Below are 22,937 nucleotides of genomic sequence, written 5' to 3' on the forward strand. Positions count from 1 at the left end.
AAAGTGGACTTTCATTATCATACTATAGGCCAGCCAGCCATGACAGAAGGAAGTTATAACATGGTCTGAGGTGGAATACAGCAAAATTATATCCATTTCAAATACTCTAATTCGTTGAAAATTGAGACAGTTTATCAATAAAAACTGAATATTATATAAGTTGGAATGATGATACAAAAACCATGATGCGAAAAAAAAATCCAACACACATAATAACTACACACATTTACCATAACATCACCAGATACAAAACATGAAACAAAGAAGCATCAATTGCTTCATGTGATCTCAAAGAAAAAGGTAACAGTTACCAAATTCATGTTATTAACAACAACACTGTATTTGAGGATAATTGTACTGAACATAAGCATCAATAATAATTCTATCTCTTTGAATTAACGTCTTATTCTGCTGGAGATTATAGAAACTGGAAACTGAATGAGATGCACAACACAACACTCTTTATGTATAAAAATCACTGAGATCCTTTGAGCTTCTTTGCAATGCCAGCAAAGTACTTCCCCTGATGGAATGCTTGAGCCAATTCTAAATCGGTAGGCTGTCTCGAGCCGTCCCCTGCGTAGGTACCTGCGCCGTATGGGGAGCCACCTTTCACATTCTCCATCTCGAACATCCCAGCACCGAACGTGTAACCAATTGGCACAAAAATCATTCCGTGGTGAACAAGCTGGGTAATGGATGTCAACCTACAGAGTTTCCAAATCAGAAAAGCAATTTTTATTTAACTAAAGGAGTGTTGGAAACAAAAGTGAGCGAGAATCGGTAACTCACGGGGTAGTCTCTTGGCCACCTCCTTGAGAGCCAGTGCTGTAAAAGATTCCTGCAGGTTTTCCTGCAAGTGCCTGTGTGCGCCATAGGCCTCCAGTTGCATCTAGGAATGCTTTAAATTGAGAAGCCATCATTCCAAATCTGGTCGGGAAACCAAGCAACAAACCATCCGCCTCAGTTAGCTCATTCGGTGTAATAATCGGCACATCACTCTTTGGAGGTGCTCCCATCTTCCCAAGGACATCCTCTGGTAGTGTTTCAGGTACCTGTATTACGTATGGACGATGAAAATTGAAAATTCCCTATGTAATCCAAATTACAAGATCTAATTTGTTGGACTGCAGAACATATAACTCGGGTTAAACCATCTTAAAATATACATAATGACTACACCAAGAACTAACCTGCCATAGTTTTGCTTCTACTCCTTCGACAGAAGCCGCCCCTTTTTTAATCTCTTCGGCTAGCTTCTCGACATGTCCGTATGTAGAGTAGAAACTAAACAAGCAAAATTCTTTTATCAGATTCATGTAACATCATTAGGATAGACATTAAAGATCATATAGCCAATAAAACACAGGTAATGTGTGATTCACTTTTTGACAAAAAAAAAACATTACTATACCAACCACTTATGCATCAATAGAGGAATAGGATGTTGCACTATGCTACAACCAAAAGTATTTTAGTAATACCAGACAAAGCATGATGACATTGACAGCACATCTTCTAAAGGAAGAAACCAATTAATTAAGCTTCCATATTTTACATTTTTCAGAAGAAATAATTGACATGGTTGGGGCCAAAGAAACATATTGAATTGCAAAAAAGTTTTAACTGAATTGTAAGCAAAGGAATAGTCAACAACAATGATGAATAGTAGGACCACACTCCATCAAAAGTGGGAGGACCTTGCACTCTTGTCTACATGGTTATTGCCTTTACAACCTTCTACTAAAAGGTGGATCAAGTCTAGCATAACCCAATTCCCTTCTTGAATTAAAAAGAAAAAGGAAAAGAAAGATTTAGAGTTGTTTTCAACTACGAAGTACGGACACAGACACACCGGACGGACACAGATACACCGGACACGACACTACACATGACACAAGTAATAATTTGATATTGACAAGTGCCTACAAGTGTCTGTGTCGTGTGGGTGTACCATACCGGTGTACGATAATGACACAAACACAAACACTCATTTTTTCAAAGGTGTTGGTACTGCTAATGAGGTTTTCAACTTTTTTCAACTTATTTATCGGATACCTTGTGAAAATAGATCATAGCTTATATGAAAACAATTTAACTTTATTTTATCTTTTCTGATAGAAATAACTAGTAATACCTAAGCACTTATTGTTAAGCTGTTTATCCAACCATTGACCAACCCAGAATCTGAAAACAGATCTGTCTCAAAAAACTTCTTTAAGGACAACTGTAAGAAGGAACTAGACAAGACATTACTTATTATCCTCATGCTCAAACATAAATTCTTAAAGTTATGCGATTCTCTAACATAGTTTCATTGAATTGTACATAGATCCAACAGAACAACAGAAACAAGTATAATCATCCGTACAAAAGTCAAGTCATGACAAAACAACACAATCCCCCAAATTTTTGTTTTGTATTTTTGCAACATTCAAAGGGGAAGAACATCATGCAACTCTGAAACCTGATTTTAATCAACATAAGCACTTCAAATAGATTCAATTCAAATACCCTAAAAGGGATTATTGATTAAGCGATTCTAACATGCACAGTTGACTTTTTCCAAATGATAAAAAATTGGAAATCATCTCAAAGACCCACTTCACAATTCATCTATATAACCAATAGATGAACTGGGAAATGAAGCATATCAGTAAACCCAAAATTCAGAAAGTGATAAATTTGTGAACTTTACAATAAAAAGGGTGAAAATTAAATGGGGAAATTAGAGTGATGTTCACATAGCATATGATTGAAGGGGGAAAAAGAAAGAAAGAAGAAAAATAGAGCTTACACAATGTAAACTTTAGTGGTAGCCATTGATGGATGATGGTTGTGTAATGCTCTGAATGAGGAAAAGGGAAAAACAAGTGATGGTGGATGAAAACGTTGACGGGGTACCTATACTTATAGTGCATGTCGTGAAATATAATGTCTTTATTTGTTTGTTTATTTTTTGGGGGGTAAGGTTTACTTACTCTCTTCTAGATGCATGGACTATCTTTTATTTTAAGGTTTAATAACTCTCTTTAGATGCATCAATTATTTAGGTATTTTAAGTAGGTTTTATACATAAAAGAAAAGTTTTGTTATAAAAAAAACGCTTTTGTTGGACAAAACTTTAGTCTTGTTAGACTATTTAGGTGAGTAGTGTGTTTTTTTTAATATTATTTGGAGGACATGACACAATACATTTGATTCGGTGTTGTTGTTTTTAGAAATTCTCTGCTCCTTCTACCCATGTGTGCATTTGTTCGTCTGAACTTGTCTCTGCGTCAATAGTTATTTCAGTTAGTGACAGTATTGTCGCATCTCGAAAAATATGATTTATGAGTGTCTACGCGCTCACGAAATAGTTGAATAGAGTCGCCACCTAATTTTATTTATTTCAAAGAAGAAAGGAAAATATCAATAAAATCCTTTAAAAGAAAAAAGAAGATGGTCATCGCAACCAAATTCGGGTTTGAGAGTCGATTACGCTAAGGAAAGATATTAGTATCTCTCACGTCCGTTGTACTCAATGGGAACCATTTAGTTAGATTTGCGTTTGGAATGTTAGCTTATGTTATTTATTTTCCTCTAGTGATAAAAGATTGAAAAGGGAAATAAAAGAAGGTCGCAAAAAGCTTTTTATTAGGTTGCTTGATAAGATTACAGGTCTTGCTCCTACGTATCCTCAGGTGCGATGAGGAATTCAAAGCGACGTCGTTTTGGATAAGACAAAAAATATTCTTGGGTTTTTTGCTATACAATTTGACAAGATTTTGGATCTCGCTCCTACCTATCCACAGGTGCGATGGGGAACTTAAAGTTATGTAGTTCTTGGTACCAAATGAGTGTTGGTTGATTGATTTTAGTGAACAGATGTTTAGGTCACATTTTGACGGTTAAACGTTGGCTTATATTCTCGTGCATGAGAGGCTTAAGCGTTTGTTCGTATCGCGGTAGAAAGGATCTTGCTTAATCGTGTTCTAGTAGTTAAAAGTTGGTTGTATGTTCGTGCATGAGAGGCTTAAGCGCTTGTTTGTATCGCGGTAGAATGGATAAACATTTTTCGTTTATGAAAAGTTTTCGATCGCGTGGGGCGAGGAAAAAGATAAGTTTGATTGGTTGAGTGTTTTTGAGTGAATGATGATTGCTCGAATGGTCGAGTCAGGCAACTCGTATTCAAACAATCAAGCAAAAGAATAGTAGGCACTAGACCATTTCTTTTTTCATCTTTTTAATTGTGAAAGGATTAGATATCGTTAAGGTATTTGGAATATACGACAAATACTCGAATGGTCGAGTTAGGCAACTCGTATTCAAGTACTTAGGGAAAAGAATAATAGGCACTAAACCATTTACTTTTTCATCTGATTTATTGTGAAAATAAGATCGTTTAAGTTTTGATTGTGAAATGGATTTGAAATGAATCGAATTAGAATTTTTAATGGATGACAATTGTTTGAATGGTTGAATTAGGAAACTCGTATCCAAACAATCGGGAAAAAGAATAGTAGGCACTAGATCATTTCCTTTTTCATCTTTTGTGAAAAGATTTAATCGGATCATTAAGTTTTAAATAGATGATGATTGCTCGAATGGTCGAGTTAGGAAAGTCGTATATAAACAATCGGGGGAAAGAATAGTAGGCACTAAACCATTTCCTTTTTCGTTTGATTTATTGTGAAAACTATTTAATTGAGTCATGAAAATAGGTTTGAAGAAAATTCATGCAAAATAATCAAAAAATAGTTAACACGCGAGGGTAAAAACATAAAGATGCAAATTGTAGCGCGAGGTTGCAAAATGGACATGGTCTGAACCCGATCTGGACCTGTCGCATATTTATAACGCGGGGTCGCGAATTCTTTTGTATGGCCCTGAATTCTTTCGTAAGGCTGCGAGTTCTTTCGTAAGGCAACGAATTCTTTCGTAATGACGTTGAAACATCGCGTGCCAACACGAACCGAAAAACAAATTGCTAACGTGAAATGCGATCATTGCAAATAAATTAAAATGCGAACGAAACATAACAAAAAGAAGCAGGAGCGTTACGAAATGAAACTTGACGTACGCGAACACATGTCATAACAAAATATAGTGTGCGAGACACAATGAAATGACATAAGCAATGTAACGACAACTAATACGAATGTCGCACGTAATGCAATAAAATTGCAACAAAATGCTAAAGCTTAACGTGTTCATCGCAATCAAATCGAAAAGCAAACATAACATGCAATAATAATGAAATGGAACCACGTGCAAATTGTATTCTAATGCAACTAATCATGTGAAATGTAACGTCGAGCGTAACCAAAACAACGTGTATATTCATCAATAAATTACGTCATCATGTCGAACGAAAATTCAGTAGAGTAACGACATATAAATGATGTTGAATCTGCGGATTACATCTGATTTACGCAACATAACAAAATAAAATAAAACAAAACAACAGCACAAACCATGCTTATATGTTATTACAACGATTACAACAACAAAGTCCAGAATCAAATTGAAATTAAATATAATAATTGTCGCAGCGCGAAAAGTACCTGAGTGTATCGCATGCTCGAAGATACAATAGAGTCGCCATTGAACTTTATTTATTCCATAGGAAAGGCAAAATATCGACAAAACTCAAGGGGAAGAGAAAAAGGGTAAGGAAGTTGGTTATGCAAGGGAAGTGTATTAGCACCCCTCACATCTGTTGTACTCAACGGGAACCATTTTGATTGCTCTTTGCGCGAATGAGTGTTATTATCTAAATGTTACTTTTGATTGGTCTCAATAAAGGGGAAAAATAAGTTTATTAATTAATGTGTTCGCCAAGGATCCAAACCCTCGTGCCTACGTATTCTCATAGTGCAATGAGAAAATCAGAGCTCCGTAGTTCATGGTAGAAAATACGGATTTGTTGGTTGATTTGAGGGAACACTTATAATCGTATCTAAGAAATGATTTGACATTAGTTGATTCTGATCCTAGTGTGGATGCTATAAGCTTTTAGTATGACTGTTAAGGAACTGATTATAACAGTTCTTTTATGAAAAGAAAGAGTTGTTTGTTTGAAAAGAGTTTGAAAGAAAAAAAGGTTGATTGAATTGAAAAGAGAAAGAGTGTGGCGTTTAACCAATAAATGGTGATTAGACCAAAGAAGTGACGTTTAAACCAAAGAAGTGGTGTTTAAACCAAAATATGTGGCATTTAACCAATAAATGGTGATTAGATAATGTAGAATTGTAGGGTTTTACCTTGATTCGGGGATCAAGACCTAGAAAGAGTGATGTTTACCTAAGCCCAGAGCTTACAGGGCATGAATGATTTTCCTAAGCACAAAGCTTATATGGCATTAATGATTTTCCTGAGCACGGAGCTCACAGGGTATGCATGAGTTTCCTAAGCACGTAACTTACAGGGCATGAATGAGTTGCCTGAGCACGGAGTTCATAGGGCATGTATGAGTTGCCAAAGCATGGAGCTTACAGGGCATAAATGAGTTATCTGAGCATGGATCTCACGGGGCATGCATGATTTGTCTAAGCACAGAGCTTACAGGACATGAATGAGTTTCCTGAGCACGGAGCTCACAAGGCATGCATGAAAAGGGTTTTAACCATGAGAAGGTGATAAACCCAAAAGGAGGGGTATGGTTCAGAGATGTGTTCTTGACCATGAGAATGTGATTAACCTATATAGGAGGTGATTAACCAAGAGAATGTGATTAACCTCAAGTATGTATGAATATCCAAAGAGAATTGTGTTTGGTCCAAAGAGAGAGGTATTGTGGATGTTGATTTTAAGCATGATCAAACCTGAATGAAATACAAATTATACTATGATTTAACTTCTACATGCTTAATGACGAAAATTAAAGAGAGATGAGAAGGAAGAAAGTACACAAAGATATACAGTGGTTTGGAAACCGGTCTCGTTATGCCTACTCCACTCTTCAATGGTTTGAAATTATTGGGAAAAATAATTAAGTGTTTCTCCATTTTCTCGAGTTAATATACAAGTATTCTGATACAACGAACTATCACCAATCTGAATGCTAATAGCCACACTGCATTAGCCTACACATCAATCCAACAAAAATTCTTTATGTTGATGGAGATACTCAACTGCTACAAAAAAGATCCTCAATGATCTTGACCCAATAATTTTGCTATCCACAATAACCTTCTCCAAGCTTCCTTTCTGCAGCATTTTCCCCTCGAATTCGATGAAGACTTGTCTGAGTGATTGTCATTAGTCTCGATTAATTAGATAACTCCCAACTTTACTCTGCGATAACCTTCACACGGTTTCATCAAAGTCTTCAATGGAGTATAAAGACACTCTTATCTCTTTGTGAACAACACACAACCAAAATCAATGTCTAAGAAACGATTCTTCCACCTGATACACGAAAATATAACTTCAAAGAAAAATATTAGATTCCCTAGTGCATCTTTTATCTACCTCTCATACTTAATCTTTAGAGTTAAATGTACACAACAATGGTTTTCGACAAAGGTTGAAGATGATGAATAGTGTATAAAGAATCTCACATACACAACTAAAATTCACAAGATCCATATTCTATATTGTTAATCACAAGGTATCAAAAAGGAATTTAGGTGTTGGTGAATGAAGAACAACTCTAAGTTCTCGTGAGGTTCTTGTCAAAAATGGGTTTCAAGATTCTTTGGTGATTTTATAAGATTGGTCAATTTTATCCCTTGATTGATTAAATCCTTTCACTTTCTATGGGTTTCTTGGTCTTCAACAAGAACACAAGAACAAAAATGATTCTAAAAATGTGATTCCTCACCCTTTTTCTAAGGTTTTCTCTCTAGGGTGACATACACTTTTCATTGATAAAAAGGAGAAAGATGAATAATGATGCAAGAGGGTAGACACACACACTTGAGAATGTTACTCTCAACTAACTAAGACAACATGTTTTTATCAAATCATAAAGTAATTTTGAATCAAAGAGATAATCAACTTGAATCAAAGGTTGGAAAGAGAGGAAATAGGCCATGATTTGAGTCATGTATACCTCATGATTCGACTCAAAGAAGTTGTAATTCGAATCACACTATGCTTTGATTCGACTCAAATGAGGCAAGGCCAAATCCCACATTTCATGATGCTCCATGATTCGAGTCACACATACGTATGATTCGAATCATACAACCTTAATTCCTTTATTCAAGTGTTATAACTTGTGATTCAACCAACCCTTATAATTTTGGCATAAAACCAATTGTTAAGCTTAAAAGGAGGCATAAACATGGACTACAACAATTAAGTCAATGAGTCATGAGGTTTCTTAAAAGTACAAGGATTTAATATAGCATAAGCGAATGAATACAAATACAACATATTAATCCAAGTGAATTACATTAACAATGTTACAACAACAATGCCAAGTAAATTCACATAATTAAGAAGAATACAAATATACGATAAATCAAACAATATATTCTAAACACACAAGTAATCAAAACTAAAAGTGATGTCAATGATGACTACAATTTCATTTAGTTCCCTAAAATTAAGAGAATTTTGATTTGTGAATAAAAATAAACCTCCAAAATCCTCCCCACCCCTCTGTTTTTTTGCATTCAATCCTTTCTTTCTTTTCAAACCTCTCCTCTCTTTTCCCTTCGAACTCACAAACAAAAACTTATGTGAATCTCTCAATTTAATATTTTAATTTGTTTTGTCGAAATTGAACAATTTATGTGAATACAAACTCTTATTTTATTATTTGATGATGATTTAATATATTTGTTAAATTATCCATCACCGATCTAAAAGTTAGTTAATATAAAAAACAATTTTAATTTCTAATAACCAAAAGTAAAAAAATCCGATCGTTACAAATAATTTTTCTAAATATATTAAACTCCTTTTCTTTTGACAAGGGTGGCTAAAACATGATAAATTTATCAACAATAATAGAACTTAAAGTAATGCTGACATGATAAATTTATTAACAAAAGTTTGATTGGTGAAGCCTGCCTGCCTGCAAGGACAAGAAGTGGCTCGCCATGCATTCTATTAGTTTCGTGGGTCAATTCCTAAAACACTAGTACAATTAATATAGTCAGTATGTGGATGTCACATCGATGGCTTTTTCTTTTTCATACAAATATTTAATCAAAAAAATAGTGTCCAAATACAAAAGATTGAGAAAAAAAATCTAAATGTAAAGAGCATTTATGTTCATTTCACTCCAAAATACTACTCCATTTTTTTTAATTCTACATCTGTTTTAAAAAATATTTTATATCATAATATAAGTTATTTTATAAAATCAATAAATTATTAATGTTATTTTTTTATTATATTCTTAAATATTTATTATTCTCTTTTCTTTTAATTATATTAGTTTATCTTTTTAATATATTAATGAAAAATAATTTTATAAAATCTTTTATAATTTTTTTTATATCATAATTATTAATTTTTTAATATGTGTGAAAAAATTAAAAATGATTAATAATAAATAAAAAAGGAGAGAGTAATAGATAAAATTCAGACCCACCACCTTATTTTATTCCCCTCAATGAATTCATATTTTATAACATACTCAACTCAACCGATCATTGATGATTCATCAAAAGATTTTTATCAATAACATAAGAACTTAAGTTATCAACAAAATAAAAGTTAAGGGCCAAATTTTGAGTGTAACACAATTTTATGTAAAAAAATTTAAATTCCTTTTTTAAAAGTTTTAAATAAAAATTTGATTTAAATAGTTATTCTTAAAATGTTATTTTTAATATTTTATTATTTTATTAAAAGAAATTAATATCAAAATTTCAAAAATTTATTTAATTTTAAAGTTATTTTAAATAGTTTTTCATAAAATTCATTTTTGAAATATAATATTTTTGAAAAAATTATGATTTCGACTATATTTTAATCTTCAATAATATATATTTGTATTATAGGAGGTTAAAATTAGTTTTTAAATTAAAAAAAAATTGAATATAAAAAAAATTGTAATATTTAAAAAAAGTACATTTTAAAAAATACAAACAAATATTTTAAAACTGAAACAAACAGGTCTTTTATTCACAACTATAATAAAGGAAAATAATATTATATTGATATTGGAAGTTAACTTTAATTTTTTTGATGATTCTTTATAAAAAATGGATTAAATTAATTTAAGTCATCTTTATTTTTAAAATTGAAAAATTATATGATATGTCATCTTATCTTCTTATTTTTATGTATGATTTGTTATTTAAAACATATATTAGGAATAAAATTAGTTAATTATTTGTGTTATATATATATATATATATATATATATATATATATATATATATATATATATATATATATATATATATATATATATATATATATATATATATATATATATATATATATATATATATATATGAGTTTCGTATCTCTTTACCTATGTTAGCGCCTAATTAGAGGATAAGGCTTTTGATTCGGTCCAATTAAAAAGAGCAAATTTAGATGGACTTGAAGATATATTGGGCTGAGTGGACCTAAGGGATCCCTTACCTTTTACTAAGTTGAAAACCCTTTTCTTCTAATGCCACCCCCTCAGGGAACATTATATTGGAATTTTCTTTTGAGCTTAGCAAATTGGATCTCTTAATTTACTTCTTTTTTTTTAAAATCACAACCTATAAAAAATCAATCTCTAATCTTTATCAAACTTAAACCAATACTCATCCTGTATGTATTTAGGATTTATAGATTAAAGTCCCCCATTAAATTTTTGCACATGTTAGTAGTAACATTTGACAGTTAGGGCGGTCTGGTAGTTAGAATTTTTTGATTTCTCTGGTCTAAAATAAAAAGACTATATATATATATATATATATATATATATATATATATATATATATATATATATATATATATATATATATATATATATATATATAATCATTATGTTTACTAATGTTAGTAAAAATGAGTATTACTAATATACTAAAATATCATTTTCTTAAATTTGCTTTGATTTATGTTTCATTAAGATTTTTAATTATGTTAGATTATTATTAATAAAAAAAAATCCTTTTATTTCTATCATGATATTTAATTAATTTGAACAATAATGAAAAAACATAAAAATACTAAAATATTTTTTCTCATCTAATCCAAATACAAAAATGCATCTTATATTCTTTATTTTAAAAATACAAAAAAAAATTAATTAGTTAATATTATTATTATACTATTGTAATTCCATGAATAAGATAAAAAGAATAAAAAGTATAATTAATTATAGAATATTAATTAAGAATTTAGGATGAATAATATTAAATTAGGATAATTAGGGTTAATTAATATTTTTACAATAATTATTTATTAGGGTTATAATATAAAAATTGATTAAAATAATTTAGGGATTTAATATGATTAGGGATTAAATTAAAAAAAAATTAAATAATTACTTAGATAATTATGGTTAACATGGAATTAAAATATAAAACTAAGGATTTAAATTAAGTGTTAGAGATTAATCTTAGAATAATTAGGCAGATTGAAATTAGGGGTTAATTCTTAAAAAATGGGTTAATATAAATAATATAAGGGGAAAATAAGGTTAATTACGGGATTAATTAATCTGGAAAATTGGGGTTAATCTATGAGATAACTATGAGATAATTGTAGGATAATTGTGGGATAAAATTCTTTAAAAAATTCCAATAATCAGAAATTAAATCGGGATAGGGATATATTAAATTACATCTTATTTAATTTATTTTCTTAATCAAATTAAATTTTTACAATTGAATAAGGGATAAAAACAAGGGAGACAAATATGGGATAAAAGTCTAGGAATTTCAAGGGATAAAATCAGAGATAAAATTGGGATAAGGGTTATATCTAATATTTTAAAATTTATTTACTTAAAATAAATTAAATAATATCTTTACAAACAATCAAGGGATAAAATTAAATTCAACACACTTCAAATTATAAGTTCTCTACCCTAGTGTATTGAGGCATTTTCTTAAAATCAATCACTTCTCCGCCTCCGATGCGTGAGAGTTTTCAAGGGATAAAAACAATCAACAAATAATTTTTTTTCTATCAGAACTACGAAACTGATCCTTCAATGAACTTGGAGGTACGTAGGTATAGAGTTGTAAACTTTAGCGAGTACAATAATAAAAAACCTTTTTATTCTTTTTCTTAAGAAATTTTATTTTTTTAATAAGATTTTTTCATAAATAAATAAATAATTAAACAATTAATAAATATTAAAGCAAATATTTTTTAGAAATACTCTAACCCTAGAATTAAAGGAAGAATTCATTGAGTACAATGGAGGTAAGGGGTGCCTAACACTTTTCCCTTACTTAACCGACTCCTGAACCCAATATTTCACCCTTAGTTAATAGGTTTTATCATTATTTCCATGTTCCTTAGGAAATAATAAAATATGATCGCGACTCTATCATTTTTCTAGCCACGACATCAAGAGCTCAAGACCTCAAGGTTTAACTGCAAGATCAAAACTTCAAAGTCAACATCAATCAAGCATAGCTGACAAAGTGAACTATTTCTCAAGCACGACAAAGGTCAACATTTGTCAATCATCATTTGGATTATGTGGCACGAGACTTAAGAAATATAGAATGAATGAGAATGGAGAATTCCATTAACTCATTTTGAATATCTTTGGGTATGGGACGAATGACCCAGTTGCTCATCGTATTCACCTATATTCATAGACTTTAGCACAATTCAAATTATGTGATTATCAAGTCTTCTTCTACAACAAGATCAACACTCAGGATATTCTATCAACAACTTATCAATCATGATTCAAGTTATATGACATGAGCCTTAAGAAACAAAGTATGATGAGAGTGGATAATTCATATCCTTATCTAGGGTGTCATTGGGTACGGGACGAATGACCTAGTTGCTCAAGGTATTCACCTTTGTTCATAGACTTTAATGTAATTTGAATCATACAATTGATAACTCTTCTCCAAGCAAGCATCAATCATTCAACACTTTAATAATGAAGCACTTTTGCTATTGGCGCCTTGTGGTTATATACCCTTTTTCAATCAATTCAATCTTTCTTGCCTTTGAGGTGGTGGACCTTGGCAACTTGTTCTTGCCTGTTAGGTTTTGGACCTTGGAAATGTTTCTTGCCTTCAAGGTGGTAGACCTTGGCAATCTATCTTTTCCCTATGAGGTGGTGTACCTTGGCAAACTCTTTCTTTGCCGGTAGAGTTATAGACTTTGGCACTTGGTTATAGACCTTGACAATCCCTTTGAGTAACCTTGTAGAGTTATGGACTCTCGGAAATCCCCTTGCCTATCAGGTTATGGACCTTGGCAGTGCTTTCCTTTGCCTTGAGAGTTATGGACTCTGGCATCCGTTCTCTTTGCCTTTTAGGTTTTGGACCTTGGAAATTTATTTCCTTACCATTAGAAGTTATAAACTCTTGTAGTGATTCCTTGCCTATCCCTTTGTATACCATAGCAATCAACATATCATTTCCCTTGCCTTAGTCTGTTGTTGTCAGTCGTAGTAGGCTGAACTACGAAAGCTTTGACTTTCTCATTGCACTGTGAGAATACGTAGGCACGAGGATTCAGATTCTCCGTGAGCTACCCTATTTATTAATCCTATCTTATTCACCTCTTCATTCATCAAGCAATACCATTTTTTTGAGACCAAATACATCTTTCCCTTGGATTCCATGCACATCTTTTTAGGACGATATAACGGTAGTCCATCTTGTGAACCAAGAGATGTTTGGTTGTTAAACCAAACACTTCGTTCCTTCTTTTTTGGCTATGACGTCTGTTTACTCTTAGGTTTAGAGTTTATTCCATCATGGATCCAATATACCATTCTTCTTTGATTTCGAATTGTTTGTTCCCTATAGTGATACACTATCCCCTATATTAAAACAACACGACATCCAACCCTTGAAGTTGTGTTTGTCTTATAAGTCTATGATGCTTAGACAAACACCTCTCTCTTTGTTTCCACTACAGTTAACCCTTGAAGTTGTGTTTGTCTTATTAGTCCCTATTTCTTAGGCAAACACGCTTTTGTTTCCACCATTATGTTCGTACAAGTTATATTTCTTTATCACTTTCAATCTCCATTGTTCTCGTGGTTCCACGAACTATGAGTGCTCTGACTTTCTCATTGCACGATGAGAATACATAGGCATAAGGCTTTGAACCCTTGGCGAGCACAATCCTAATTATTCTTCTGCCTTAGGGCCCCATTCATATCTTTCACGAGCCATCATCTACCTTCAATCATTGAACCATTCACTCCATGTGATATACCCTATCTTTGAGCCAAATACAATATCTCTTTGAGATCCATCTTGTGTCTTCTTGTAAACCAAGAGTTATTTGTGTTGTGAAACTAAACACTTAATTCTCTTTGTTTTAGGCCATACCATATATATGGCAAACATTTTCGGTTACCCACATATTGCTTAACGCCAGTTTTACTATTGATTTCAGTTTTCATCCCTTTTTGGAGTTCAAATCATACTATTCTTTGGTTTAGACCATACTTGTTATCACAACTTCTTTTCACCTCCCATCACTAGCATTTCATATATTCTCTTCTTTTTCCCTTTTTCTTCTGCGAGTAATCTTTAGATATAACATCCATTCGAGCAAGAACAATCAAAGCGGTTCTCGTTAAGTACAACGAATGTTAGGGGTGCTAATACCTTCCCCTTGTATAACCGATTTCTTTACCTAGATTATCTCTTTTCCCCGAGTTTTATCTATGTTTTCCCTTTCCTTCAGGAATAAATAAAGTTCGATGGCAGATATGTTGTATGTTCGAATGTGCGAAACGTTCAGGTATATTTCCGCTAGCTTCAGGGTCACACCGCTTACATCAGCAATATTCATAACAAAAGAAAAGGAAGGAATAAGGACTTCCTTTCCATCTTCCAACATTGTAGCATTGTATTTATAAGGAACAACTTTGTTAGATTCATAAAGTGTAGGACCCGTCAGACGAATAAGCAAAGGAGAAACGACAATTTTTTTGCTATTGTACGTAATCACAACTGGTTTAGGGATATTGAAATGAGGAACTATGACATTCACACCATGCCCATCTTCATCCTTATCTCTAGTAATCTGAATAAGACTTTCATCTAGCATCTCTTGTAAATATCTCTTTACCATAACACACCCTTAAGGGTTTCTTGAACAGATACGGCAATAAACATGATTGTGCTTATAATGTCTCAGCTCGCACAAAGTTACATGCATCTCGACCAAGGATGTTCTAATCATATTGAAATCAAAGACACGATACTTTCCAGGACATCCCTCGACCATATTCATAGTTGCACCACCATGTTTAGGCAACTGATTGGTTTGCACATTAGGACCAGAGTCTTCAAAAGAAAAAATACCACTTTGCACTAGTCTTCTCACCTCAACTTTCAAAGCAAGACAGTTTTCAATGTCATGACCGGGTGCACCTTGATGGAATGCACAATGGTGATCAGATTTATACCACCATGGAAGTTCCATTGGAATAGCTGGTAGAGTTCTAGTTGGTACCAAATTCTTTTGTATCAAAGCAAGAAATAATTCCGCATAGGACATCGAAATTGGATCAAATTGCACTTGTCTTTGGACACAGTTGATAATTTGGTGATACTTGAACAACTAGATCAGGGTTAATAATCGGGGTAATTTATGCCACATGCTGATGACATTGATTGCTTCTCAGAGATCTCCTACGTTTCTCTTGCAAAATGGCATTATCATCATGTTCCTTCTTCTTGGATAAACCATTCTCATATTTCCTGGAACTGTCAGACGAACCACTCTCTTTCAATCATCCTTCACGGACACCCTCTTCTAGTCCCATCCCCATGTTGACCATCTCGGTAAAATCATTAGGAGCACCTGCAACCATTTAGTCACAGTAGAACAGACTCAAAGTCTTCAAAAACAACTTTGTCATCTCTTTCTCTTCTAACAGAGGATTGGACTGTGCCAAAATCTTGCGCCATCTTTGCGCATACTTTTTGAAAGTTTCCTTATCCTTTTGGTACATAGCACAGAGTTGATCTTGGTCTGGCGCCATGTCAACATTATACTTATATTGACAAAGAAAAGCTTCACCTAGATCGTTGAAAGTACGGATCTGGGTGCTATTAATTACCATGTACCACCTCAAAGCAGCACCAGTCAACATATCTTGAAAGTAATGAATCAACAGTTGATGGTTATCAATTTGAGTTGGCATCTTGCGAGCATACATCACCAAATGACTCAACGGACAAGATTTACCCTTATATTTCTCGAAATCTGGAACTTTGAACTTATGAGGAATCTTCGCATTAGGAACTAAGAAAAGATCATGAGCGTTCTTCCCAAACAGTTCTCTTCCCCTCAGAGTTTGAATCTCTTTCTACATTGCTTGAAACTGATCTTGAAATTCATTCATCCTTTCATAAACACCAACATTTTCACTTTGATCAACATAGAAAACAATTTTTTCCATGTAAGGAGTAGCATGGACCACGTCAGATGGTACAAACATAATAGGTTGTACAACGCGAACTTCAATAGCTGGTTGATATCCTTCAAGCACAAAGTTAGGAGGCATACCCCAAGGGAAACCAGGAGGCATTTGGTGTTGTAGAGAACTGACCGAGCCATAGAAATGGGCATAGAAGTAATTTCTGAAATCACGATCCTCTGAAGCAGAGTCTGAGGAAGAGGAGGTTGATTTTGAGCAGATACCAGAGCTTCCATAATAGTAGAGAGCATTTCCAAACTATCCCTTAAAGTAGTCACTTCTTCACGGAGTTCACGATTCTGCTTCTCTAAATGATCCATCTTCTTTTGTTGATTAGCACAAGTGTTATACTAGTGAGACAACTTGTCTGAACGAAGACCAAGAAAAGGAAGAAATAAGACACCTAGCAAACTCACACAAAGCAATACCAAGTGTAAGACCCTAATTTTGACCCTAAGATCCCTCATGGCATCATAACATTTCATTTGCATTTTGCCTCAAGGATCATAAGCATCTTCTCTCTTACCCTTTGGGTGGGAACTTTTGCGAGTTGGTTTGAGATCACCAAGCATGCTTGAATTGTATATTATTGCTTTTCTCATTTTTATTTATTAACCAAAAGCACAAAAATATGTCACTAACTTTGTTTGTTTTGTAGCTTGGGCAATCACAGGATCAAAAGCTTCTAGGAGCCCCTATGCTCATTGATGTGGCCAGGTGTGTGGTCGAAGATCCTCAACTTCAAGTTAAGTCGAAACCTTGGAGATTTTTCTTCGACGGTGCCACTCATAAGGACGGAAGTGGGGTTGGGATCATGTTATTTCTCCTGACAAAATTTCGCCAAAACTCAAATAGAATCGAAGGTCCCCTTTGTTCTAACAGCGAAGTGGAATACGAAGCCCTTATTGCAGGACTTAAGGCTTTGTTGGAATTGGGGGCAACTAAGGTCGAAATCTGGTGACCACAAAAGATGATCATTTCTACAGTAATTCGATATAGACATTTCATGGAGGCAATTTGTTAACTGAAAATTTCGAAAAATGGTTGAAGTTCTTTGGAAGTGTTGCATTTTGGAGAATAAATGAAAAGATGGTTGTGTCGAAGCTGTTTTGTTGGAATCTTCCCTTTGGGTAAACAAATCTTTCTTGTCGAAGCCTGGGACTTAGCAGATTTTTGTATCTCCACAAAGCCCTCTTCGACGTAAGCATTTTGACAGAGTCGAAGCTTCAAGCGAAAAGATCTGAGATAACACATCAATTTTCATCAAGTTCCTAATTCCAAATAAAGTTTTGGTCAACATAACATTTGATCCTCATGCCAAAAGCTTTCCAAACATTACCCATAAAGCTATGTTTTGTTGTTGGAAATGTCATTGTCGAAGAGGAGAAAGATTTAGTGCATTTTTTGGAAACTTATTGAAAACGCAATGCATGAGCTCAGTACACATAATTTGCACGTACAAAACACTTTTGCTGATGATAAGCATTCATTTCCAATTGGAATTGGGCCCTCTATGCGCCTGTACAGGCCAATGCATGGAGGCCCTTTCCATCCATGCACACGAAATGCTCATGCATTCAGCTACATTTTGCTATAAATACATTGCTCAGGCTTCTCATTTCTCAACCTGAAGGCGCCTGAAATGCTGCAAGATTGAATCCCTAGCCATACCTAAAGGAACAACTCCATTTTTCTCCAAAAATCCAGATCTGAAATTTAATTGCATTTGGTTGAATTTTCAGATCTAAAGTTCCTAGACCTTCATCATTTGATCTATTGAAGCTTCTGTTTGCAAAAGGAACCAAAGAGAGTGACTCAATTCTTCACAATCCAAAGGTTTTGCTCGACTGAAATTTGCTTCGAATCTCATTATACTTTGCTCCATTTGCCTTGATCTTGTGTTGTCTGAAGTCCTCTCTATAGAGGCATCATTATTGTGGGCTTAATTGTTGAAATTGAGCAAGTTCAGTTGAACACCACCAAACTTCCATCTCCTATTTCTCTCTTAATAGGAATCTAGAGTGGAATTGAGTGGCATAGGAGTGATGTACATCACTTCACCTTTCGAATGGTGCCTGGATCGTTCATTTTAGTTAACATCTGAACCTCTGTGTTTTTTTATCTTCGCCGGAGCTCACCGGAGAAGACGGTGGCGTTGGTCGCCGTCTCATTGCCAGATCAATTGTGAGCCCTTGGATCTGATCTCCAGTTTATATCACATCCATCAGATCTTATGACTTTATTAAATGCATTATGTTTCTCATTGACCTTGGACTATGGTACGCGCGCAGCTCATTGCCATTAGATCATCCACGTCAATTAATGAAGATCCATCCAACGCACGTGGTTTTTTCTAATTTCTGATTTTTTTCATTTTATTTTTAATTCCATCTCATTTTCAAAAATCCATATCTCTTTTATTATTGGTCCAAAAAATATGGGACCAATTGCATTATTTCTCTTTTAATTTCTAATTTCTAAAAATGATTTTTTATATTTTTTATTTTATCATTTTCTACTTTTTAATAATTTTCTCTTTTCTGGTTATTTTTAATTCATTTTAAATAGTTTTTGACATTCAAAAAATACAAAAATATTTTCTCAACCTTTTTGAATGATGGTGAATCTACGAAAAATATTCTCATCAATTTATTAATTGATTTGAGATTTATTTGAGATTTTAGTTCAATTAGGTTATTTTTCTTCATTTTTAATTGATAAAAAATAGTTTCTGACTTTTAAAAATGCTGAAATATTTTGTCAAACTTTGTTTGACCTTGTTGAACTTGGGATAATTCACTTGGACTTTTCAAAGTTGATTTGAAGTGAATTGGAAGTTTGACCTTTCTTTAATATTTTAATTCAAGTTTGTTTTCAAATATTAAAAATGCCAAAAATATTTTGATTATTTCTTGACTTCCAATCTTCATCTCACTTATGTTTTTTTTTGTTTGACCTTGATCTCCTCTATCTTTGGTCAACATTCATTGATTGGTACATTCCATTTCATCTAATGCACTTTAATTCTTCATTTATATTCTTCTTCTTCTTCTTCTTCTTTTTTATCAATGAGTTAAAGGTTGATAAGTTAGCATTGATTAGGGAGGTTTAATCTTCCTTGATTGAAATCTAATTCATCTTGATCAAATGATCAAGTGAATGGCTTTGCATTAAGGATAGGTTGCTTCTTAAATCATGCAAAGGACTTAAACAAATACAAAATCATTTCTCATTTTCTTTTTGGCATGGCAAGTTGTTGGAACTTGGTTCACTAATCAAGACTTCTAACTTGTGTTGTTGCCTACATTATTATTGACCGACCTCAGATAGTTGTGACTTCTACATAAGTCCAATTACGATTGCTTAACATAGCGCTAAATTTGCCTTAGGGCACACTAACTATTAACACTAACCATTAACCATTAACATTTACTTTTTGCTCTTTACTTTTATGCAATTTACTATTCTTGTACATATTATTCATTTGTTTTTCCCTTTGCTCAATTGAGCACATGTTTATGTTAATGCAATTTGCCTTTTGCTCACTTGAGCACATAATTGTATATATTATTGTGCTTGTGTTTTGTTTGGATTGTTGTGGACCAAATGCAAAGAAATGGACAAATGGACTTAGTTTCTAGGACTTTCCCTATGCAAATTGGAGTAAAAGGACTTTAAATGATGAAGATGGATTAGAAGGACCAAACCTCTAAACTCACTCTTGTCCATTCTTGATTTGCTTCATAAATTTTTTGATGTGTGTGCTCTTGTGCCAGGGAATCCTATGAGAGCTCAAATTGAAGAACCATTGCCATGTTCATCCAAAGTGAAAGATACAAGATACATTGAGGATCTCTTAAGAGGTTTGTTTGATTGATTGCTTGGGCTTACTATTATCCTGCTTGCATATTCCAAAGGATGAGAGCTACTTGGATCATCAATATGATCTCAAGAGAGGAACTCCATTTGTGGTCTTGCTTCTTATCTTTTATCTCTTGTATGTTTAGGACTTAGACATTATTCTTCTTCCCTCCACTCTAACCTAAGCTAAAACTTTTGTGCAAACATTTAACACTTCTTTTCAAACATTAGAAACCTAAGCTTTATGCTTTTGATTTTCAAAGTTTCTTTTCACAACACTTATTTTGAATTGAATCTTTAAAGTCAACTTTGACCATATTTTGTAAATACTTCTCATTGATAAATATAACTCATTCAAATACTTTTGTGGTTTCAATGGCCACTTCCTTAATCAATTTTTTTTATAACCTTTAGCTATTAGGTTTGAGTTATCCTTGAGGTAGATGTAATACTCACCTATATCCTTAGTGATGGACAATGAGTCTTCCATGCTTATTATAGGGTTAACCCCTCACTAGCATGTTGAAGCTATTCTCACATGGTGGATTTGTGGTTTTTAAGTTGAGTTTTATCCCTTGGATAACAAAAGACCTTAAGGCTTTTGGACCAATCAATTCACCAACTCATTTTGAGATTTTTACCCCGAACTACGAGGTTTTGATCCTAATCTTTTTTTAAGATGGTACGTAGGCAATGGGTTTATCCATTCAAACACAAAATTGTAAATAACTTGTATATTCTCTCCTCATCTCTTCAATCATGTTTGCACAAATAAATTTTCACAAAATACCAATCTTACAACAAGTATGAAAAGGGCTCCCTAGGAGTACCTAGAATGTTTTGGGTGCTTAAAACCTTCCCATTGCATAACCAACCCCCTTACTCAGATCTCTGACATTTTTACTAGTTTTTGATTCGATAAAACTTTTAGGTTTTTGTTCGCTTTCTAACCATTCCTTTGGATAAATAGAAGTGCGGTGGCGACTCGACTTGTATGGTTTACCTTAGATTTAGTCAATATCTCTAATGGTAACGAATACCCCGCTACACCAAGATTCAACATGATTCTTGATATGCAAATGCAAATGCAAAGTTTTTAAGGAACTTCAAGATATAAAGCAAATTGCAAATAACATATTTTGAAATACTAAAAATCTCATTTTATTAATAATGGGAAGGATTACAATCTAAATACAATCTCAACAATCCTAAAACATAAGAGGAGATAAGTTAGGTCTATGGAATCATATCCGATGATGACTCAACTCCAAGCTGATACTTCTTGCGAAGTCTTTTGATCTCTCTTTCATAGTTGCTCTTCATGGCATCCTTCTCCATGACGAGCTTATCTATAATGCATTTCCAAACACCAGAAGTAGGAAGATGAGTAGATGATGAAATGTTAGAGGAAAATAAATCCTCTTGGTTCCTTGACCTCTTCATAGCACGTTTCTCAAGCAACTCTATCAAGTCATTCTTTTCCTTCAACTGCTTCTGCAATTCTATCTTCTCGAGGTTTAAAGCGTGAAACTTGTCTTCCAAATCATCATTCTCTTGCTTCATCCTATCCAAAGCTTATTGCAACTCCTCTACGCCTTTAATATGAATAATGGATGATTTGACTGCTACTAAAGACATAGGCCTCTCATAATCGTATGACATCTTGAATTCTTTTACTCTCTTCTTCACCCAACTAGTGTAAGGCTCAAAAGCTATACAGTTCTTCAATCCAAACTCATTTTTCCTTTCCTATGAATATTGTGTCAAGCATGCACCATCCCAGCCTTCAATCCTTGAGTATCTTTTCCTTCTTGGAAAAATAAACCTTCTAACAAAGTGTTATCAGGTTTGTCCTTCATAGCGAACCCAAGTTGACGTCTTTCAAGAACTGGATTGTAGTTGATTCCTCCTTGTGTACCAAGAAGAGGCACATTATAGAACTCCCCATAATTATCAATAATCTCGACATCATCGTAAACAGGAGAATACCAGGTGATGTCATTATTGGTGAGAGACATCGGTCTTTGAGACCACCTTAAACAACCCTTGTTTTCTTTAAAGATAGGAGACTAATGCAAGTGCAAAATAAACCACTTGTACAACAAAGGTGCATAACAGATAATAGTTCCATTTCCCTTAGAAGTCATATGCTGAATGGAGAAATAGGTGTCACCAAGCAAAGTTGGAACAGGATTCCCAACCAAAAAGATCCTAATAGCATTAACATCAACAAAACTGTCAATGTTGGGAAACAAGACCAAACCATAGATGAGTAAGGCAAGAATAGCTTCAAAGGTCACCATGCTATCAGCATTAGCAAAATAAAAAGCTCTCTCAATCAGAAATTTTAAAGTTAACCCTTTGATACCTCCTTTGACAGTGAGATTAGCATCTACGTCAGATTTCTTCAGGTGAATAGCTCCAACAATAACTTGGGACTCCATAATCCCTTCCAAACCATAAAAAGGAATCCTATCAAAAACTGGTACCCAAAAGATAAGCATGCTCCTCCATGATAGGCAACAACTGATAATCAGGG

The 22,937-nt window shown here is 33.5% G+C and overlaps 1 protein-coding gene across 1 annotated transcript; it reads right to left on the minus strand.

The window, feature by feature from the left end:
• Window positions 1-210: 210 nt before the first annotated feature.
• Window positions 211-3,007, minus strand: LOC127108134 (probable NAD(P)H dehydrogenase (quinone) FQR1-like 1). The gene is made up of 4 exons (XM_051045556.1): window positions 2,798-3,007; window positions 1,194-1,287; window positions 793-1,055; window positions 211-707 (listed from the first exon to the last, which is right to left on the minus strand). Exons 1-4 carry the CDS (start codon window positions 2,821-2,823, stop codon window positions 476-478), a joined length of 615 nt encoding a protein of 204 aa, XP_050901513.1. The 5' UTR covers window positions 2,824-3,007; the 3' UTR covers window positions 211-475.
• Window positions 3,008-22,937: the final 19,930 nt, after the last annotated feature.

The sequence above is a fragment of the Lathyrus oleraceus genome, chromosome 7, assembly GCF_024323335.1.
Source record: "Lathyrus oleraceus cultivar Zhongwan6 chromosome 7, CAAS_Psat_ZW6_1.0, whole genome shotgun sequence".
In the NCBI taxonomy this organism is placed as follows: Eukaryota; Viridiplantae; Streptophyta; class Magnoliopsida; order Fabales; family Fabaceae; genus Lathyrus; species Lathyrus oleraceus.

Bases quoted from the DNA above. Each gene is read 5' to 3' on its own strand.
- LOC127108134 (XM_051045556.1), bottom strand. From the start codon at position 2,823: ATGGCTACCACTAAAGTTTACATTGT. The intron at 1,056-1,193 runs GTTAGTTCTTGG...TACGTAATACAG, and splicing joins TAGAAGCAAAACTATGGCAG to GTACCTGAAACACTACCAGA. The intron at 708-792 runs GTGAGTTACCGA...GAAACTCTGTAG, and splicing joins GGTGGCCAAGAGACTACCCC to GTTGACATCCATTACCCAGC.